At 52.7% G+C, this 19,049-nt stretch overlaps 3 protein-coding genes across 3 annotated transcripts; all 3 read right to left on the bottom strand.

Moving 5' to 3' along the window:
* Positions 1-544: 544 nt before the first annotated feature.
* LOC129783775 (TRAF-type zinc finger domain-containing protein 1-like) lies at positions 545-3,407 on the bottom strand. The gene is made up of 4 exons (XM_055795083.1): positions 3,071-3,407; positions 2,944-2,997; positions 1,483-1,753; positions 545-624 (listed from the first exon to the last, which is right to left on the bottom strand). The coding sequence occupies exons 1-4, from the start codon at positions 3,101-3,103 to the stop codon at positions 545-547; spliced, it is 438 nt and encodes a 145-aa protein (XP_055651058.1). The 5' UTR covers positions 3,104-3,407.
* A 3,861-nt stretch (positions 3,408-7,268) lies between these two features.
* On the bottom strand, positions 7,269-9,139 carry LOC129783736 (serine/arginine repetitive matrix protein 2-like). Its single transcript, XM_055794658.1, has 4 exons — positions 9,037-9,139; positions 8,435-8,708; positions 7,769-7,847; positions 7,269-7,462 (listed from the first exon to the last, which is right to left on the bottom strand). Exons 1-4 carry the CDS (start codon positions 9,104-9,106, stop codon positions 7,406-7,408), a joined length of 480 nt encoding a protein of 159 aa, XP_055650633.1. The 5' UTR covers positions 9,107-9,139; the 3' UTR covers positions 7,269-7,405.
* A 1,476-nt stretch (positions 9,140-10,615) lies between these two features.
* LOC106112523 (TRAF-type zinc finger domain-containing protein 1) lies at positions 10,616-13,425 on the bottom strand. Its single transcript, XM_055795082.1, has 4 exons — positions 13,142-13,425; positions 13,015-13,068; positions 11,554-11,824; positions 10,616-10,695 (listed from the first exon to the last, which is right to left on the bottom strand). The coding sequence occupies exons 1-4, from the start codon at positions 13,172-13,174 to the stop codon at positions 10,616-10,618; spliced, it is 438 nt and encodes a 145-aa protein (XP_055651057.1). The 5' UTR covers positions 13,175-13,425.
* Positions 13,426-19,049: the final 5,624 nt, after the last annotated feature.

The raw sequence follows: 19,049 nt of genomic DNA, 5'->3' as shown, positions 1-19,049 counted from the left end.
TTCCGCGGGCACCCCCCTCCCCGACTCTGCTCTTTAGGTGTACGGAAGCATTAAAGCACCAAGCGGTCTAGTTGGTACCTGTCCAGTGTTCTTGAACAGCAGTAACAGCTTCAGCAGCACCAAGACCTGGTGTTCTCTCCATAGCAGAAATACCAGGCAGCAATATCGAGAAGCGTCTGAATCCCCTGCTGAGCGCTGTGCGGCACTCAGCACTTCATAAACCCACCGCTCCTCGCTTAGCCTGAGCTCCCGATAGATTCACGTCCTTAACCTTTCTCTCTCTCTCTCTCTTCACATCTACCCTGCGAGACATTCCTCCATCTCCTAGATGGACAGCCTGCGTTGCCTCCTTCCCCTCTTACCTACACAGGTTACACGCCTCTGCTCCTCTCCCACCTGAGCTGTGAGCCACACATGCTGGTTTTAACATCACTCGGATGTGCAAGGCAAACATTTCTGTTGCGCAGCTCCAGGGCCTTTAGTTTAGTTTGCGTTACTAGAGCTTTCAAAATCATTATTTGTCAGTAGGTAATACAAGAAAATACTAAACCTCGTGATCCATCCGCTCATAGATAGGGTACCGCAAGCCACAACTTTGACACGGCAGGGTGACGGGCTCGTCATCTGCAAAGCAAAGCAGAGTCACATCCCCTACCAGAGAGAAGTCTGGCGCAGTTGGATCCCTACGCAACAGGCTGCTGTTCTGTGTCACAGGACGGCAACCTGAGCACACGTTAAGGCAACAGTTACTCTAGTCACACTTGCTGAATTCATTCCACATCAGCAAATCCACGCCATCCAGCGTGAGAGTAGTGTTTTGGGGTCCAAGATAGAGCCAGCGGTCTGCTAAAAAAGCCCACGACTGCCTCCAATAAATCCTTTAGCACCATTTCTCCTTCCACAACCAGCTGACGCTTCATGTCTGCCCCGCTGATAATAGTCTCAGCGATGTCCGGGACGTCACTGCAGAGATGCGCAGTGCTACAGACGTGACCCCACATCCAGATCTTACCTACCCTGCTGCTTAACCGAGGAGGAGCGCAGCTGCCGCACAACCCCAGGCAGAATGTGCCGCGAGCAAACAACTCCCGCTTTCATTGCGAAGCTCGATACTTTGAGACAAAAGAATCGGCAGTGGCCTGGGCTCTCACCCCAGGGACCTCAGCAGTCCTCTGTGTAGCTGGCTTATACCTTTGCAGTTCTGTTCCACGGGAAAATCAGCCCACTCCCAGTGGCTCTGGAGCTGTCATTACCCAGTGTTTTCCCAGAAAGAGTTACAAACCCTTACGCTTGGATCGGCTGCCAAATGTCCCATATGAAGCTGGTTATTACTCATCTCTGCACCTCACCTCGCTTCTGATTTCTTTGTGCTGCTGAAACATTGCTTCTGCTAATGTCCTTAAGGGGTGTCCCCTACACAGCTGCTATAAATCTGCTTTTCTAGCCCCTTGGGCATTCCCCACAGTGGCCCAGCACAGTTACCTGTTCCTGATTCTCTTCCACTGTGCCGGAGGTCTTGCAAATGTGCATCCTCATCCTCAAAGTCAGACGGTGCACTTCCTCGGGTTTGTACCCCCACTAGCCCGCAGACCCGAGGATGTTCTTTCAGGTCTCGCACCAGTATGTAGCGGTGGCAGTTTTCGCATTCCTCCGTCCGTGTGCTGCAGTAAAGTTCATGGTCAACCATGGCTCTCAAAGGCAGCTGTATTTCGCAGTAAGGGCAGAGGACAAGTCGCAGAAGGCACACAAACGCCTGGAAAATAGAACGAGGGATTATTCTTCACATATGGAAGAGCGAGGCAAAGGTGGAGGGAGGTTCCCCGTTTGCTGAAGAGCTGAGCGGTCCATTCTTTCTTTAGCCAGATCTAAAGCTACGCTGAAGGATAGCCTGGAGTAAGATAGCACGTGAGAAATGTGAAGACCAGCAGGCTGTGTAACCTGTGTAGTCATAAACACGCCAGCTGAAGCACTCCGAAGACTCAGGACATTCCTTTAAAACCTGTCATACTTGGACAGCAGATTCCTTCCCACTGTGCTTCTTGAAGATAGCTTTCAGGGACAGTCTCAAAACCCAGTCCTGATCCCATTGCACTGGGCACTGCTAAAAAAACTTCTCCGTGTGTGTTCTGCGAGGGAACAGATTTACAGCTCACTTACTACTCGGCAAGAATTGCTTGCCTATGTCCTTCACCCGCGACTGAATGACAGGTAAGTTGCCCTTCCAGAGGGGTTACAGAGAGATGAAAGCCCTGTTAGAATAGCAGATGCTGCAAGAATACGTCATCATTTGCTTTACAGGCAAAACTAGAACCACTACGCACAAACGTGCAGGATGAAGTGCTTCCAGGGGTTTGACCTGGTCATATCTTCACCGTTTGAAAATCCTTTGTTTGTCAGCAATAAGCAGACTTAGGTGGCACTTGCAGAGCTGTCTGCAAGGGGGGGCCATAGGAAGGGAAGGGGCTGACATTGATTACAAGATTGCCTGTGACGGCAGCCAACTGGAGTCAGAAATTGAAAAAACCCCTGTTGATTTTACAAACTCTTTTCAAAGTCTGTTGGACACCATGACTTATTAAAATGCACATGACCACTGCAGCAGTCAGAAATGCGTCATGTGAAAGGACCGGAAGAAGTGGAGTTCATCATATTCGGTGTTTCTGAAACAGCGCACCATTTTTCATCCTCATCACTAACAAGGACAAAATCACCAATTATCGCAGATAACCCTTGGATATGAAGGCTTGAGCAGGCTCCACTGCTTGAAGGCAGTTTCCAACCACCTTCTCTCAGAGGGTGTGAATTTAGGGCTCGATAAAAAGGGTGCCTCAATCACAATTTGCAGTCCGGCTCCTGGCTGACAGAAAGGCTCTGGAATCGGTGCTTGGAAATGCCATCGAGTAGCTTCAAAACATCTCCTAACATCAATAGATGTTCACCAACCTTGTGGTCCTCCAAGTGTTGTTTTTCCATCTTCATCCCACACTCGCAGGTAACCTACAATAAACAGACCTCATGAGATTAATTGCCACAGAGGACAGCAGTTTTAGAGGAGGAATGCGTTTCTCACCTCCACGTGCTCAGATGCAAAATGGTTCTTCATTTCCGAAATTGGGATGTAAACCTCGCAGTACTGGCACGCTGCAAGAAATCTGCTGCAGTGGACTTCATGAATCGTGAAATTAGAGGCAGGAATATCCTTGTTGCTATGAGAAACATCACAGAGGTTACTTTGCAGAAAATAACACTGACCACAGTTGCAAGCAGTTTTTCACAGCACAAAAATCCTAAGAAAGCTTTTGATGAATTCATGGTTTAGAGAACCGAGTAACTAAAGAGCAAGGCAAGCCCAGCCAGGCCTCCACGTTCCTTCATAGGTGGGATATTAACGCCTATAGCATGCAAAGGTCACAATGTTCACACTACATGGAGATAAAATCAAGGGGGGTGGGCTTCATTATGAGAAAGGCAAATTTTGCAGCATAAACAAGTTATCACCAGGTTCAAGGTGATGAACTAATTAGTAAACTCATCTGTGAAGATCACAGTTTCTTCCTGAAACTAACCGGGCTATGAGAGGTCGAACAGTGCTCTGCTCGGAAAAACTACAGAACAGACCCTCTTGGGCCAGATTTGCTCAGTGAATGATAGCAGTAGCCATCTTACTCTGGAGCCAACACTCCCCCGCTCACCCCCTTCCCAAAAAAAGACTCATTTTCCTGTCTGGAGGACAAGGCAAGGCTTACAAACAGAGAAGATCCAAAAAGAACTGAGGCACTCTGAGCTTCGCCCTTGTTCCTGCCTCAGGCAGGTAGCATCCTTTCTAGACGATGCTCCCCAGACTAAAGCACAACTCAGAACACCAACATTAGTTCTATAACCTGTTGTGCCTTCCCATGTCACCAAGGAGAAAACCAGCAGAGCCGTTCAGTTTTCTCCTTGGCCAGATCCCGAGCAGGCAACAGCCCGGCAAAGCAGCAAAGTCCAACAGCAGCATCTCAACTGCACGTACACAGCTGCTTGCAAACCAGCCGGGCTGATGCTGCCAGAAACTGCTTGGAGTCCCACGTCCCTTTGGGGAAAAAAAGGGAATGTCTTTAGTTGCTTGTACTCAGGAGGTAACTTCTGAGCTGGCATCGCTGTCGGCGAATGTATTACCGACACCGGTGTGGCTGGGAAAAGGGAAGCGTCATCAGAGAGAAGCAGGAGGTGCCTCTTGGTTCTGTTTTCAACATCCCGGCTTCTGCCAGATGCTGAACCGGAACTTGGAACCATGGAGTTCACGTGTGCCTCGCTGAAAACCAAGTCTTTGTTTCTACCAAATACTTTGGTTCCTGCCTACGTGCTCAAGTCAGAAACTTGAGTCAAGGCTGAGCAGGTTGTCAGGCCCTGACACTGCAGAACCACGTGCCAGCCGTTTGTAATGAAGGGGGCATGTTCGTTAGTGAGCTGCCCCTCCCAGCCCGTGGCAGCATGTCAAGGGGATACGTATGGATGTGTGTGCAGTGATGGCTCCCGGAGACCCCTGGCAGCCTCCGCTGCATGCCTTACCAGTGACCGCACCGCAGCGTTGCCGCCTGGTTATCGGCGGCCGAGGGCATGGCTGTGTCCTGGGATGAAGAGCCGGGTTCCTCCTGCTGCCTCGGCCCCGGGCCTCCCTGGCGGGGGGCAGGTGTGTAGGGAGGAAGATGGTGAGGGAGGTGGGTGTGTAGGGGGGAAGGAAGATGGGGACGGGGGTGGGTGGGTGGGTGGGCAGGTGGCTAGGGACGTGGGTAGGTGAGCAGAGAGCTCAGGAGAGACGGCTGCGCTCTCAGCACTGCAGGGAAAGCGGCTACGGCAGTGCGAGGGGCCCGGCGCGGCGCAGCACGGGCAGAGCTGCTCCCCGCTCCTGGCTGCGGGCGCTCCCAGCTCTGCGGGGATGGGTCCAGCCCAACAACGCACCCGACAATCCACCCAACAACGCACCCAACAATCAACCCAACAATCCACGCAACAATCGACCCGCGCTCCCCAGCGCCGTGGCAACGGGCGGTGGCACGCGGCCAGGCCCCACCCCCTTTCCCGGCCGGGACCCGCCCCCTTCCCTTCCACGGCCAGGCTCCGCCCCGCCGACGCACTCGGCCCCGCCCCACTGCTCCTGGCGGTGCTTCAGCCCTGCCCCCGGGCCAGCCCGGCCGGCGGCTGCGCAATGCGGTTCCGCGCTCTCCTCATTGCGGCTGGGGCAGGGCACGAGGGCTCTTACGCGCTCTCCTTTTTGTCCTGGATCTCTGCCCTTGCAGGTGGAAGAACAAGGATGTGTACGCAACAGCGATCCACAGCTTGAGGGTGCGTGAGCTGCAGACTCCGGCGTGCATGACTGCAGCGCGTGCTGGCCTTGGGTCCATCATTCCCCTGCAGCTCCAGACTATGCTGAGCCCTCTAGAGATGGAGCTGAGGACGTGCGGGCTTCCCTACATTAAATGGAGTTCCTCGAGGTGAGGAGAACTGCAAACCTGAAGATCAAATGTGAGGAAGAGAGAAAAGCCTACACAAGTGTGTATATTCTTGTTCTGTCAGCGAATGGTGAAAAAAAAAATCAACGTGTGCGCAACAGTTGTAGAGCTAGTTGTTGGCATCCAGAGCCTGCAGCTCCTGCGCTTAGGAAAGCTGTGTTATTACCTGTCTGTCGCGTATTGCCCTTTCCAAGAGCCGGATACATGTCAGAAGAATATTTACTCTTGAATCTTGTCCATTTCCTGGTAGAAGCGTATCTGTAGCTGAGAAATGACTCGGAGTAAGCGCAAACACACGCGGAGCTGACGGAGACCAAGGGGAAAACTAAGCAGAAGGCGCGGCTGGGAGCCGCTTTGTTCCCGTCTGGGATGCGTGTTCCCAGGCAAGTGCCACAGGGAAGCGCGAAGGAGGTCGGTGGAAGTTTGTGGCGCTGGTGTTGCTGCCAGCAATGCGCTTGGGGGTTGTTCCTGGCCCGTGGATGGCGCGTTTGGTTTGGGTTTCACGCCCCCGTTCCAAGGCCTCGGCGCCTTGGGTGGACTTGCTCCCAGGGGCCGGAGAGCTGGGAATGCCGGTGTTCTCCAAGGCCGGGAGTACGGCTGTGAGTCAGAAAATGCTGCTAATGTCCGTCTTCTCCTTCCAGAGAGCACGTCCGAGTGGAACATATCTGCGTCTTGGCCCTGAAAGGCGTGCTGCAAAGTTACTTGATACATATTTATTACAATTAATTATTTGTGATTACAAATAACACAGACTTTGTATCGATGCTGTTTATACCTCGCTGTGTAAATGAAGCTTCTTATCCTGCAGAAACGTCACACCGGTAAATACCCTTCACCGGCTGGTTTTCTCAGAGGGATGGTCTGAGCCCTGCAAGAGGAGGAGCTCGGGGGTGGGGGCGGCACTGGCTTTTTGTTTCTTTGGTTGGTTGGGGTTTTTTAATGCCACTAGAATGGAAGTGCTGCAGCGGTTTGCCTGGAGCTCAAATGGCCTTCTAATTAAAGCTTTTTCTAATCATCATCACTTCCTTGTGCTCTAAATCACTTGACCTTGTCTGTAACAGGCTTCTTTGTCAAAGCAGAGATTGGTTTGTGATTTTTTTTTTTTTTTACAACTATCTATTCATTCAGAATGTAAAATTACACTACACAATGGCAGAACTCTGGAGCTGGGTATTAGTTCTGGCTTGGTGTGTGTCCATCTCGGTACCGTTCGCAGCATTAACCTGTTAAGTGCTCTTGGCCATGGAGTGTAACTTGCATAAAGGAGATTCTTAACATCCCTTGAGATGTATCGTGTCCTTCTTTGGGGCTGGAAAGAATTAACTCCTGGGCTGCTGCAGCTGCGCTGGTGCAGGGGAACGGAGCTGCTGGAAACAACGCTGCAGACTGTCTGGCCTCCCGCAGGTGGGGAGCTCCGGACACCCCTCTGCGGCACACGGCTCCGGGGGGCCTCACTCCGCTCGAGACTGACTGGCACAAGGGGCTCAAATCTCAGGGGGTCAGAAACACTGCGTCAGGGAGTAATCAAAGAGCCGGCACAGAAACACAGCCCAGGGGGGTTTCAAGGTCACGGTGGGGGCCGCTAGCGTGGGGTGCTACTGGTATAGATCATAGGAGTGAAAACCTGTAGTATACTTGAACACCCTAAAAGTACCTGTATATATCATGATCACTGCCTGTAGCCGCCTATGCCTATAGCCAGCTGTAGCTATAACTGCCTATACCTATCTAAATTTGTAGAAACTCGGTGACATGGCAATATAGGAATTCTCCTGTGCAAAAATAAATAATTTATTTGTAAATGACAATATCTGTAGAAATTCAATGACATGGCAACATAGTAATTTTCTTATGCTAAAAGAAATGACTTCTACTGCATGGAATTAGTCCGCAGAGGGCCGAACGTGGCTTTATCAGTTGCTGGGTCCGTTCCCCTGTGGCTGCGAAGCTGCCTGGCTCCTGGTCATCAGCTAAAGGGAAAGGGAAAAAGAACAAGTGAAAATGCTGTTTGCAAAGAGTCCCTGAGTGGAAGCCACTGATAAGAGCCTCGCTGGTGCAGGAAGGGCTGTAACATCAGCTCACGCCCCTGAACAAAGCGCCGTGAGGAGCAGCAGGGCAGGCGCTGCCCTCTCCTCCCAGCAAGCCCCGCTCAGGATGAGCCCAGCGTGCAGCGAGCCCACAGCACATCAGCCCTCAGCGCTTCATGCCGTAGCGCACCCGACGCGGGAGCGACGCCACGCGCTCTGCTCTGCTCTGCTCTGCGCTGGCTGCCTCACCTCTGGATCCGGCGCCTGCAGCTGCATGGAGCAGCCCGTGTGCTGTGTCCTGAGGCTGCTTTCTCCTTCGCTGCTGGTGCTGTCAAGGATGGAGAGGGATGCTTTCAGAGGAAGCCAGCCCACCCACGTCAGCGCTCTCACTGCTAACTGAGCACAGGTCCTTCACACCAGGGAGACTTTGCGGGGGCTGGGAGGAAGCTTCTCCTGAGCCCTGACCCACTTCTTTTGGAGCAGAACCACCAGATTGTACTCAAAGAGCAGAGAGGAAAGCTCAGGTGAGAGCGCTGCCTTGGACAGGGACCAAGGCGCTCTGCGACACTGTCTCCCAGGGACCCTTTTGCCCGTTCTACTTGGCTATAAAAGTCTACCTTTGCTGTTTGACACGCGGATAAGCACCAGCCGCGTTACATGGAGTGACACCCTTTCAGCTGCAAGCACACATGAGGGCACCCAGGTTTGCAGCGCAAGGGGACAAGGCAGAGGACTGAAATGCATTTGTCACTGCCGCCGCTGCTGGGTCGCTGCCGCCTGAAGACGCGAGTGCGCCAGGCTGAGGCTGCGCCCCTGCTCCCAGCAGAGCAAAACTTGTTCCTGCAGCGCCGCCGGCCCCTCACCCTTCGGGGCAGCCCCGGCGCGTCTGCCTGGAACGGAAGGCAGAGGTGTTACCTTGGCTGGCTCGGAGAATATCTCGATGGGCCGGACGTGAAGGGTTCCGAGCGGGAGCACTTGGCAGGCCTCTGAGGGGATGGTGACGCACCTGCACGTTCACAGGCCCCTCTCTTCCTCGCTCTGCCCCTCTTGCCGGCCGCCTTCTTCCTGGCCTTCCCTCGTGAGGTGGGAGCGGGCAGCTGTGCATTCCTGCCGGTTGCCGTTTTCCTTGGTCTCCTCGGCAGCTGGGCCTCTTCTGCAGGAGGTCCAGGCTCCTTCTTCATGCAGCGACCTGTGCGCCAAGGAGAAACATCTCCTCAGATGACACAAACACAGCGCTTCACAGAAACAGTCAATGCAGCCGGAGAGATTCAAGACCATTCAGGTAACAAAAGTAGAGCCAACTGCCATTCCAGCAGCATACAGCTTTGCAACCAAGATCTTTGAGGATACTGAGTTCTAAGGATTTCATCTTTCTTGCATAAAATGGTGGAGGATCGAAGATTTGTAAATTTTGGAGACCAAACAGGGTAACAACATCTACTGAGCTTGGAACACGCCCAGTGTTCCTGCAACGTAAAGGAAAACCGTGCGTGTGTCAGTCTGTGTTTTGCCCATACCTTGGCACTTGCTTCGTGTCCAGGGTGGCTCTGCTGATTCTTGTCTCTGCCTCTTGGCTTTAGGAGGCATGGAGTCCTCAGCTGCTGGGCGCAGCACACAGACGAGCTAAAGCAAAACAGATGTCTGTCTGTTTCCATGACAGTTTATTCAGACTTATCCCCATAAAAGCACTGCAGAGCATCCCCCCTCAGCAAGGTGAAGGTTAGTAGGGAACTGTTTGTTCGGAAGAGGGAGGTATCGTTTGCTGACACGTGCATTTGCTCTTACCCAGAGCTTAGGAAGAATGACTGGCTATCACAGGACCTGAGCAAAACTGGACCTGGCAGCATGAGCCGGTCCTGCTGAACAGAACCACCCCGTAGCTGGGGCCTTGCCGCCAGCCAGCCAACAACCCTACCTGCTCCTGTTCATGCTTGTGCCTCTCACACCTACACATGACCCTGGAAAGCCAGTGCCAAGCATGGGGAAAGCAGCCCTAGAGTCCTGTCAGGGTAGCTCTGATCAGGTTCCTGATATTGGCCTGCTATGAGTGGCATCTTAAAAACCAAATGCAAAGACAAAAATCAGTTTAACAGTGATTTCCAAGTCATGCTGCCCACAGAAGTGCCCCTCTTGGCTATCCTTGTTATAACGTCATGTTTTCCTGCCGGTTAATTGCATCGAGGAATAACAAAAGGAGACGGCAGAGACCCACAAAACAAAAATAGGAACTAGAAAGGAAAGCATCTGTTATCTTTGTGAGATAAAGTCGTCTTCCACCAGCCAGCTGCCATAGGAGGTGGATGGGACTTGTCCTTCCTGTCAGCACGACCATTTAACACGTGGTAAGCTATGAAATTTTGTCAGATCTCATTTCTATTCATACTGACTTTACTATCACCTAGGACAGGAAAGGCCCAGAAGAACCAACCAGCAAAACACAACGTCACTAGTTAGGACTGTAAGAATGCAAAAGAGCTGTGAAAGAGAAAATGAGCGAGCGTAGCGTTTTCCTAGCTTCTCTGTCCTAGCAGCGAAGCCCAGAGGACTGCCTCTTCCGCGGGCACCCCCCTCCCCGACTCTGCTCTTTAGGTGTACGGAAGCATTAAAGCACCAAGCGGTCTAGTTGGTACCTGTCCAGTGTTCTTGAACAGCAGTAACAGCTTCAGCAGCACCAAGACCTGGTGTTCTCTCCATAGCAGAAATACCAGGCAGCAATATCGAGAAGCGTCTGAATCCCCTGCTGAGCGCTGTGCGGCACTCAGCACTTCATAAACCCACCGCTCCTCGCTTAGCCTGAGCTCCCGATAGATTCACGTCCTTAACCTTTCTCTCTCTCTCTCTCTTCACATCTACCCTGCGAGACATTCCTCCATCTCCTAGATGGACAGCCTGCGTTGCCTCCTTCCCCTCTTACCTACACAGGTTACACGCCTCTGCTCCTCTCCCACCTGAGCTGTGAGCCACACATGCTGGTTTTAACATCACTCGGATGTGCAAGGCAAACATTTCTGTTGCGCAGCTCCAGGGCCTTTAGTTTAGTTTGCGTTACTAGAGCTTTCAAAATCATTATTTGTCAGTAGGTAATACAAGAAAATACTAAACCTCGTGATCCATCCGCTCATAGATAGGGTACCGCAAGCCACAACTTTGACACGGCAGGGTGACGGGCTCGTCATCTGCAAAGCAAAGCAGAGTCACATCCCCTACCAGAGAGAAGTCTGGCGCAGTTGGATCCCTACGCAACAGGCTGCTGTTCTGTGTCACAGGACGGCAACCTGAGCACACGTTAAGGCAACAGTTACTCTAGTCACACTTGCTGAATTCATTCCACATCAGCAAATCCACGCCATCCAGCGTGAGAGTAGTGTTTTGGGGTCCAAGATAGAGCCAGCGGTCTGCTAAAAAAGCCCACGACTGCCTCCAATAAATCCTTTAGCACCATTTCTCCTTCCACAACCAGCTGACGCTTCATGTCTGCCCCGCTGATAATAGTCTCAGCGATGTCCGGGACGTCACTGCAGAGATGCGCAGTGCTACAGACGTGACCCCACATCCAGATCTTACCTACCCTGCTGCTTAACCGAGGAGGAGCGCAGCTGCCGCACAACCCCAGGCAGAATGTGCCGCGAGCAAACAACTCCCGCTTTCATTGCGAAGCTCGATACTTTGAGACAAAAGAATCGGCAGTGGCCTGGGCTCTCACCCCAGGGACCTCAGCAGTCCTCTGTGTAGCTGGCTTATACCTTTGCAGTTCTGTTCCACGGGAAAATCAGCCCACTCCCAGTGGCTCTGGAGCTGTCATTACCCAGTGTTTTCCCAGAAAGAGTTACAAACCCTTACGCTTGGATCGGCTGCCAAATGTCCCATATGAAGCTGGTTATTACTCATCTCTGCACCTCACCTCGCTTCTGATTTCTTTGTGCTGCTGAAACATTGCTTCTGCTAATGTCCTTAAGGGGTGTCCCCTACACAGCTGCTATAAATCTGCTTTTCTAGCCCCTTGGGCATTCCCCACAGTGGCCCAGCACAGTTACCTGTTCCTGATTCTCTTCCACTGTGCCGGAGGTCTTGCAAATGTGCATCCTCATCCTCAAAGTCAGACGGTGCACTTCCTCGGGTTTGTACCCCCACTAGCCCGCAGACCCGAGGATGTTCTTTCAGGTCTCGCACCAGTATGTAGCGGTGGCAGTTTTCGCATTCCTCCGTCCGTGTGCTGCAGTAAAGTTCATGGTCAACCATGGCTCTCAAAGGCAGCTGTATTTCGCAGTAAGGGCAGAGGACAAGTCGCAGAAGGCACACAAACGCCTGGAAAATAGAACGAGGGATTATTCTTCACATATGGAAGAGCGAGGCAAAGGTGGAGGGAGGTTCCCCGTTTGCTGAAGAGCTGAGCGGTCCATTCTTTCTTTAGCCAGATCTAAAGCTACGCTGAAGGATAGCCTGGAGTAAGATAGCACGTGAGAAATGTGAAGACCAGCAGGCTGTGTAACCTGTGTAGTCATAAACACGCCAGCTGAAGCACTCCGAAGACTCAGGACATTCCTTTAAAACCTGTCATACTTGGACAGCAGATTCCTTCCCACTGTGCTTCTTGAAGATAGCTTTCAGGGACAGTCTCAAAACCCAGTCCTGATCCCATTGCACTGGGCACTGCTAAAAAAACTTCTCCGTGTGTGTTCTGCGAGGGAACAGATTTACAGCTCACTTACTACTCGGCAAGAATTGCTTGCCTATGTCCTTCACCCGCGACTGAATGACAGGTAAGTTGCCCTTCCAGAGGGGTTACAGAGAGATGAAAGCCCTGTTAGAATAGCAGATGCTGCAAGAATACGTCATCATTTGCTTTACAGGCAAAACTAGAACCACTACGCACAAACGTGCAGGATGAAGTGCTTCCAGGGGTTTGACCTGGTCATATCTTCACCGTTTGAAAATCCTTTGTTTGTCAGCAATAAGCAGACTTAGGTGGCACTTGCAGAGCTGTCTGCAAGGGGGGGCCATAGGAAGGGAAGGGGCTGACATTGATTACAAGATTGCCTGTGACGGCAGCCAACTGGAGTCAGAAATTGAAAAAACCCCTGTTGATTTTACAAACTCTTTTCAAAGTCTGTTGGACACCATGACTTATTAAAATGCACATGACCACTGCAGCAGTCAGAAATGCGTCATGTGAAAGGACCGGAAGAAGTGGAGTTCATCATATTCGGTGTTTCTGAAACAGCGCACCATTTTTCATCCTCATCACTAACAAGGACAAAATCACCAATTATCGCAGATAACCCTTGGATATGAAGACTTGAGCAGGCTCCACTGCTTGAAGGCAGTTTCCAACCACCTTCTCTCAGAGGGTGTGAATTTAGGGCTCGATAAAAAGGGTGCCTCAATCACAATTTGCAGTCCGGCTCCTGGCTGACAGAAAGGCTCTGGAATCGGTGCTTGGAAATGCCATCGAGTAGCTTCAAAACATCTCCTAACATCAATAGATGTTCACCAACCTTGTGGTCCTCCAAGTGTTGTTTTTCCATCTTCATCCCACACTCGCAGGTAACCTACAATAAACAGACCTCGTGAGATTAATTGCCACAGAGGACAGCAGTTTTAGAGGAGGAATGCGTTTCTCACCTCCACGTGCTCAGATGCAAAATGGTTCTTCATTTCCGAAATTGGGATGTAAACCTCGCAGTACTGGCACGCTGCAAGAAATCTGCTGCAGTGGACTTCATGAATCGTGAAATTAGAGGCAGGAATATCCTTGTTGCTATGAGAAACATCACAGAGGTTACTTTGCAGAAAATAACACTGACCACAGTTGCAAGCAGTTTTTCACAGCACAAAAATCCTAAGAAAGCTTTTGATGAATTCATGGTTTAGAGAACCGAGTAACTAAAGAGCAAGGCAAGCCCAGCCAGGCCTCCACGTTCCTTCATAGGTGGGATATTAGCGCCTATAGCATGCAAAGGTCACAATGTTCACACTACATGGAGATAAAATCAAGGGGGGTGGGCTTCATTATGAGAAAGGCAAATTTTGCAGCATAAACAAGTTATCACCAGGTTCAAGGTGATGAACTAATTAGTAAACTCATCCGTGAAGATCACAGTTTCTTCCTGAAACTAACCGGGCTATGAGAGGTCGAACAGTGCTCTGCTCGGAAAAACTACAGAACAGACCCTCTTGGGCCAGATTTGCTCAGTGAATGATAGCAGTAGCCATCTTACTCTGGAGCCAACACTCCCCCGCTCACCCCCTTCCCCAAAAAAGACTCATTTTCCTGTCTGGAGGACAAGGCAAGGCTTACAAACAGAGAAGATCCAAAAAGAACTGAGGCACTCTGAGCTTCGCCCTTGTTCCTGCCTCAGGCAGGTAGCATCCTTTCTAGACGATGCTCCCCAGACTAAAGCACAACTCAGAACACCAACATTAGTTCTATAACCTGTTGTGCCTTCCCATGTCACCAAGGAGAAAACCAGCAGAGCCGTTCAGTTTTCTCCTTGGCCAGATCCCGAGCAGGCAACAGCCCGGCAAAGCAGCAAAGTCCAACAGCAGCATCTCAACTGCACGTACACAGCTGCCTGCAAACCAGCCGGGCTGATGCTGCCAGAAACTGCTTGGAGTCCCACGTCCCTTTGGGGAAAAAAAGGGAATGTCTTTAGTTGCTTGTACTCAGGAGGTAACTTCTGAGCTGGCATCGCTGTCGGCGAATGTATTACCGACACCGGTGTGGCTGGGAAAAGGGAAGCGTCATCAGAGAGAAGCAGGAGGTGCCTCTTGGTTCTGTTTTCAACATCCCGGCTTCTGCCAGATGCTGAACCGGAACTTGGAACCATGGAGTTCACGTGTGCCTCGCTGAAAACCAAGTCTTTGTTTCTACCAAATACTTTGGTTCCTGCCTACGTGCTCAAGTCAGAAACTTGAGTCAAGGCTGAGCAGGTTGTCAGGCCCTGACACTGCAGAACCACGTGCCAGCCGTTTGTAATGAAGGGGGCATGTTCGTTAGTGAGCTGCCCCTCCCAGCCCGTGGCAGCATGTCAAGGGGATACGTATGGATGTGTGTGCAGTGATGGCTCCCGGAGACCCCTGGCAGCCTCCGCTGCATGCCTTACCAGTGACCGCACCGCAGCGTTGCCGCCTGGTTATCGGCGGCCGAGGGCATGGCTGTGTCCTGGGATGAAGAGCCGGGTTCCTCCTGCTGCCTCGGCCCCGGGCCTCCCTGGCGGGGGGCAGGTGTGTAGGGAGGAAGATGGTGAGGGAGGTGGGTGTGTAGGGGGGAAGGAAGATGGGGACGGGGGTGGGTGGGTGGGTGGGCAGGTGGCTAGGGACGTGGGTAGGTGAGCAGAGAGCTCAGGAGAGACGGCTGCGCTCTCAGCACTGCAGGGAAAGCGGCTACGGCAGTGCGAGGGGCCCGGCGCGGCGCAGCACGGGCAGAGCTGCTCCCCGCTCCTGGCTGCGGGCGCTCCCAGCTCTGCGGGGATGGGTCCAGCCCAACAACGCACCCGACAATCCACCCAACAACGCACCCAACAATCAACCCAACAATCCACGCAACAATCGACCCGCGCTCCCCAGCGCCGTGGCAACGGGCGGTGGCACGCGGCCAGGCCCCACCCCCTTTCCCGGCCGGGACCCGCCCCCTTCCCTTCCACGGCCAGGCTCCGCCCCGCCGACGCACTCGGCCCCGCCCCACTGCTCCTGGCGGTGCTTCAGCCCTGCCCCCGGGCCAGCCCGGCCGGCGGCTGCGCAATGCGGTTCCGCGCTCTCCTCATTGCGGCTGGGGCAGGGCACGAGGGCTCTTACGCGCTCTCCTTTTTGTCCTGGATCTCTGCCCTTGCAGGTGGAAGAACAAGGATGTGTACGCAACAGCGATCCACAGCTTGAGGGTGCGTGAGCTGCAGACTCCGGCGTGCATGACTGCAGCGCGTGCTGGCCTTGGGTCCATCATTCCCCTGCAGCTCCAGACTATGCTGAGCCCTCTAGAGATGGAGCTGAGGACGTGCGGGCTTCCCTACATTAAATGGAGTTCCTCGAGGTGAGGAGAACTGCAAACCTGAAGATCAAATGTGAGGAAGAGAGAAAAGCCTACACAAGTGTGTATATTCTTGTTCTGTCAGCGAATGGTGAAAAAAAAAATCAACGTGTGCGCAACAGTTGTAGAGCTAGTTGTTGGCATCCAGAGCCTGCAGCTCCTGCGCTTAGGAAAGCTGTGTTATTACCTGTCTGTCGCGTATTGCCCTTTCCAAGAGCCGGATACATGTCAGAAGAATATTTACTCTTGAATCTTGTCCATTTCCTGGTAGAAGCGTATCTGTAGCTGAGAAATGACTCGGAGTAAGCGCAAACACACGCGGAGCTGACAGAGACCAAGGGGAAAACTAAGCAGAAGGCGCGGCTGGGAGCCGCTTTGTTCCCGTCTGGGATGCGTGTTCCCAGGCAAGTGCCACAGGGAAGCGCGAAGGAGGTCGGTGGAAGTTTGTGGCGCTGGTGTTGCTGCCAGCAATGCGCTTGGGGGTTGTTCCTGGCCCGTGGATGGCGCGTTTGGTTTGGGTTTCACGCCCCCGTTCCAAGGCCTCGGCGCCTTGGGTGGACTTGCTCCCAGGGGCCGGAGAGCTGGGAATGCCGGTGTTCTCCAAGGCCGGGAGTACGGCTGTGAGTCAGAAAATGCTGCTAATGTCCGTCTTCTCCTTCCAGAGAGCACGTCCGAGTGGAACATATCTGCGTCTTGGCCCTGAAAGGCGTGCTGCAAAGTTACTTGATACATATTTATTACAATTAATTATTTGTGATTACAAATAACACAGACTTTGTATCGATGCTGTTTATACCTCGCTGTGTAAATGAAGCTTCTTATCCTGCAGAAATGTCACACCGGTAAATACCCTTCACCGGCTGGTTTTCTCAGAGGGATGGTCTGAGCCCTGCAAGAGGAGGAGCTCGGGGGTGGGGGCGGCACTGGCTTTTTGTTTCTTTGGTTGGTTGGGGTTTTTTAATGCCACTAGAATGGAAGTGCTGCAGCGGTTTGCCTGGAGCTCAAATGGCCTTCTAATTAAAGCTTTTTCTAATCATCATCACTTCCTTGTGCTCTAAATCACTTGACCTTGTCTGTAACAGGCTTCTTTGTCAAAGCAGAGATTGGTTTGTGATTATTTTTTTTTTTACAACTATCTATTCATTCAGAATGTAAAATTACACTACACAATGGCAGAACTCTGGAGCTGGGTATTAGTTCTGGCTTGGTGTGTGTCCATCTCGGTACCGTTCGCAGCATTAACCTGTTAAGTGCTCTTGGCCATGGAGTGTAACTTGCATAAAGGAGATTCTTAACATCCCTTGAGATGTATCGTGTCCTTCTTTGGGGCTGGAAAGAATTAACTCCTGGGCTGCTGCAGCTGCGCTGGTGCAGGGGAACGGAGCTGCTGGAAACAACGCTGCAGACTGTCTGGCCTCCCGCAGGTGGGGAGCTCCGGACACCCCTCTGCGGCACACGGATCCGGGGGGCCTCACTCCGCTCGAGACTGACTGGCACAAGGGGCTCAAATCTCAGGGGGTCAGAAACACTGCGTCAGGGAGTAATCAAAGAGCCGGCACAGAAACACAGCCCAGGGGGGTTTCAAGGTCACGGTGGGGGCCGCTAGCGTGGGGTGCTACTGGTATAGATCATAGGAGTGAAAACCTGTAGTATACTTGAACACCCTAAAAGTACCTGTATATATCATGATCACTGCCTGTAGCCGCCTATGCCTATAGCCAGCTGTAGCTATAACTGCCTATACCTATCTAAATTTGTAGAAACTCGGTGACATGGCAATATAGGAATTCTCCTGTGCAAAAATAAATAATTTATTTGTAAATGACAATATCTGTAGAAATTCAATGACATGGCAACATAGTAATTTTCTTATGCTAAAAGAAATGACTTCTACTGCATGGAATTAGTCCGCAGAGGGCCGAACGTGGCTTTATCAGTTGCTGGGTCCGTTCCCCTGTGGCTGCGAAGCTGCCTGGCTCCTGGTCATCAGCTAAAGGGAAAGGGAAAAAGAACAAGTGAAAATGCTGTTTGCAAAGAGTCCCTGAGTGGAAGCCACTGATAAGAGCCTCGCTGGTGCAGGAAGGGCTGTAACATCAGCTCACGCCCCTGAACAAAGCGCCGTGAGGAGCAGCAGGGCAGGCGCTGCCCTCTCCTCCCAGCAAGCCCCGCTCAGGATGAGCCCAGCGTGCAGCGAGCCCACAGCACATCAGCCCTCAGCGCTTCATGCCGCCCATGCACCAGCAGAGCCCAGCGCTGCCCACCAAGCGCTCCGCAACGGAGGCGTCCTGCAGCGCACCCGACACGGGAGCGACGCCACGCGCTCTGCTCTGTGCTGGCTGCCTCACCTCTGGATCCGGCGCCTGCAGCTGCATGGAGCAGCCCGTGTGCTGTGTCCTGAGGCTGCTTTCTCCTTCGCTGCTGGTGCTGTCAAGGATGGAGAGGGATGCTTTCAGAGGAAGCCAGCCCACCCACGTCAGCGCTCTCACTGCTAACTGAGCACAGGTCCTTCACACCAGGGAGACTTTGCGGGGGCTGGGAGGAAGCTTCTCCTGAGCCCTGACCCACTTCTTTTGGAGCAGAACCACCAGATTGTACTCAAAGAGCAGAGAGGAAAGCTCAGGTGAGAGCGCTGCCTTGGACAGGGACCAAGGCGCTCTGCGACACTGTCTCCCAGGGACCCTTTTGCCCGTTCTACTTGGCTATAAAAGTCTACCTTTGCTGTTTGACACGCGGATAAGCACCAGCCGCGTTACATGGAGTGACACCCTTTCAGCTGCAAGCACACATGAGGGCACCCAGGTTTGCAGCGCAAGGGGACAAGGCAGAGGACTGAAATGCATTTGTCACTGCCGCCGCTGCTGGGTCGCTGCCGCCTGAAGACGCGAGTGCGCCAGGCTGAGGCTGCGCCCCTGCTCCCAGCAGAGCAAAACTTGTTCCTGCAGCGCCGCCGGCCCCTCACCCTTCGGGGCAGCCCCGGCGCGTCTGCCTGGAACGGAAGGCAGAGGTGTTACCTTGGCTGGCTCGGAGAATATCTCGATGGGCCGGACGTGAAGAGTTCCGAGCGGGAGCACTTGGCAGGCCTCTGAGGGGATGGTGACGCACCTGCACGTTCACAGGCCCCTCTCTTCCTCGCTCTGCCCCTCTTGCCGGCCGCCTTCTTCCTGGCCTTCCCTCGTGAGGTGGGAGCGGGCAGCTGTGCATTCCTGCCGGTTGCCGTTTTCCTTGGTCTCCTCGGCAGCTGGGCCTCTTCTGCAGGAGGTCCAGGCTCCTTCTTCATGCAGCGACCTGTGCGCCAAGGAGAAACATCTCCTCAGATGACACAAACACAGCGCTTCACAGAAACAGTCAATGCAGCCGGAGAGATTCAAGACCATTCAGGTAACAAAAGTAGAGCCAACTGCCATTCCAGCAGCATACAGCTTTGCAACCAAGATCTTTGAGGATACTGAGTTCTAAGGATTTCATCTTTCTTGCATAAAATGGTGGAGGATCGAAGATTTGTAAATT

The sequence above is a fragment of the Falco peregrinus genome, chromosome 2 (assembly GCF_023634155.1).
Source record: "Falco peregrinus isolate bFalPer1 chromosome 2, bFalPer1.pri, whole genome shotgun sequence".
NCBI classification, from domain to species: Eukaryota; Metazoa; Chordata; class Aves; order Falconiformes; family Falconidae; genus Falco; species Falco peregrinus.
This window is presented reverse-complemented; position numbering and strand designations above follow the sequence as displayed.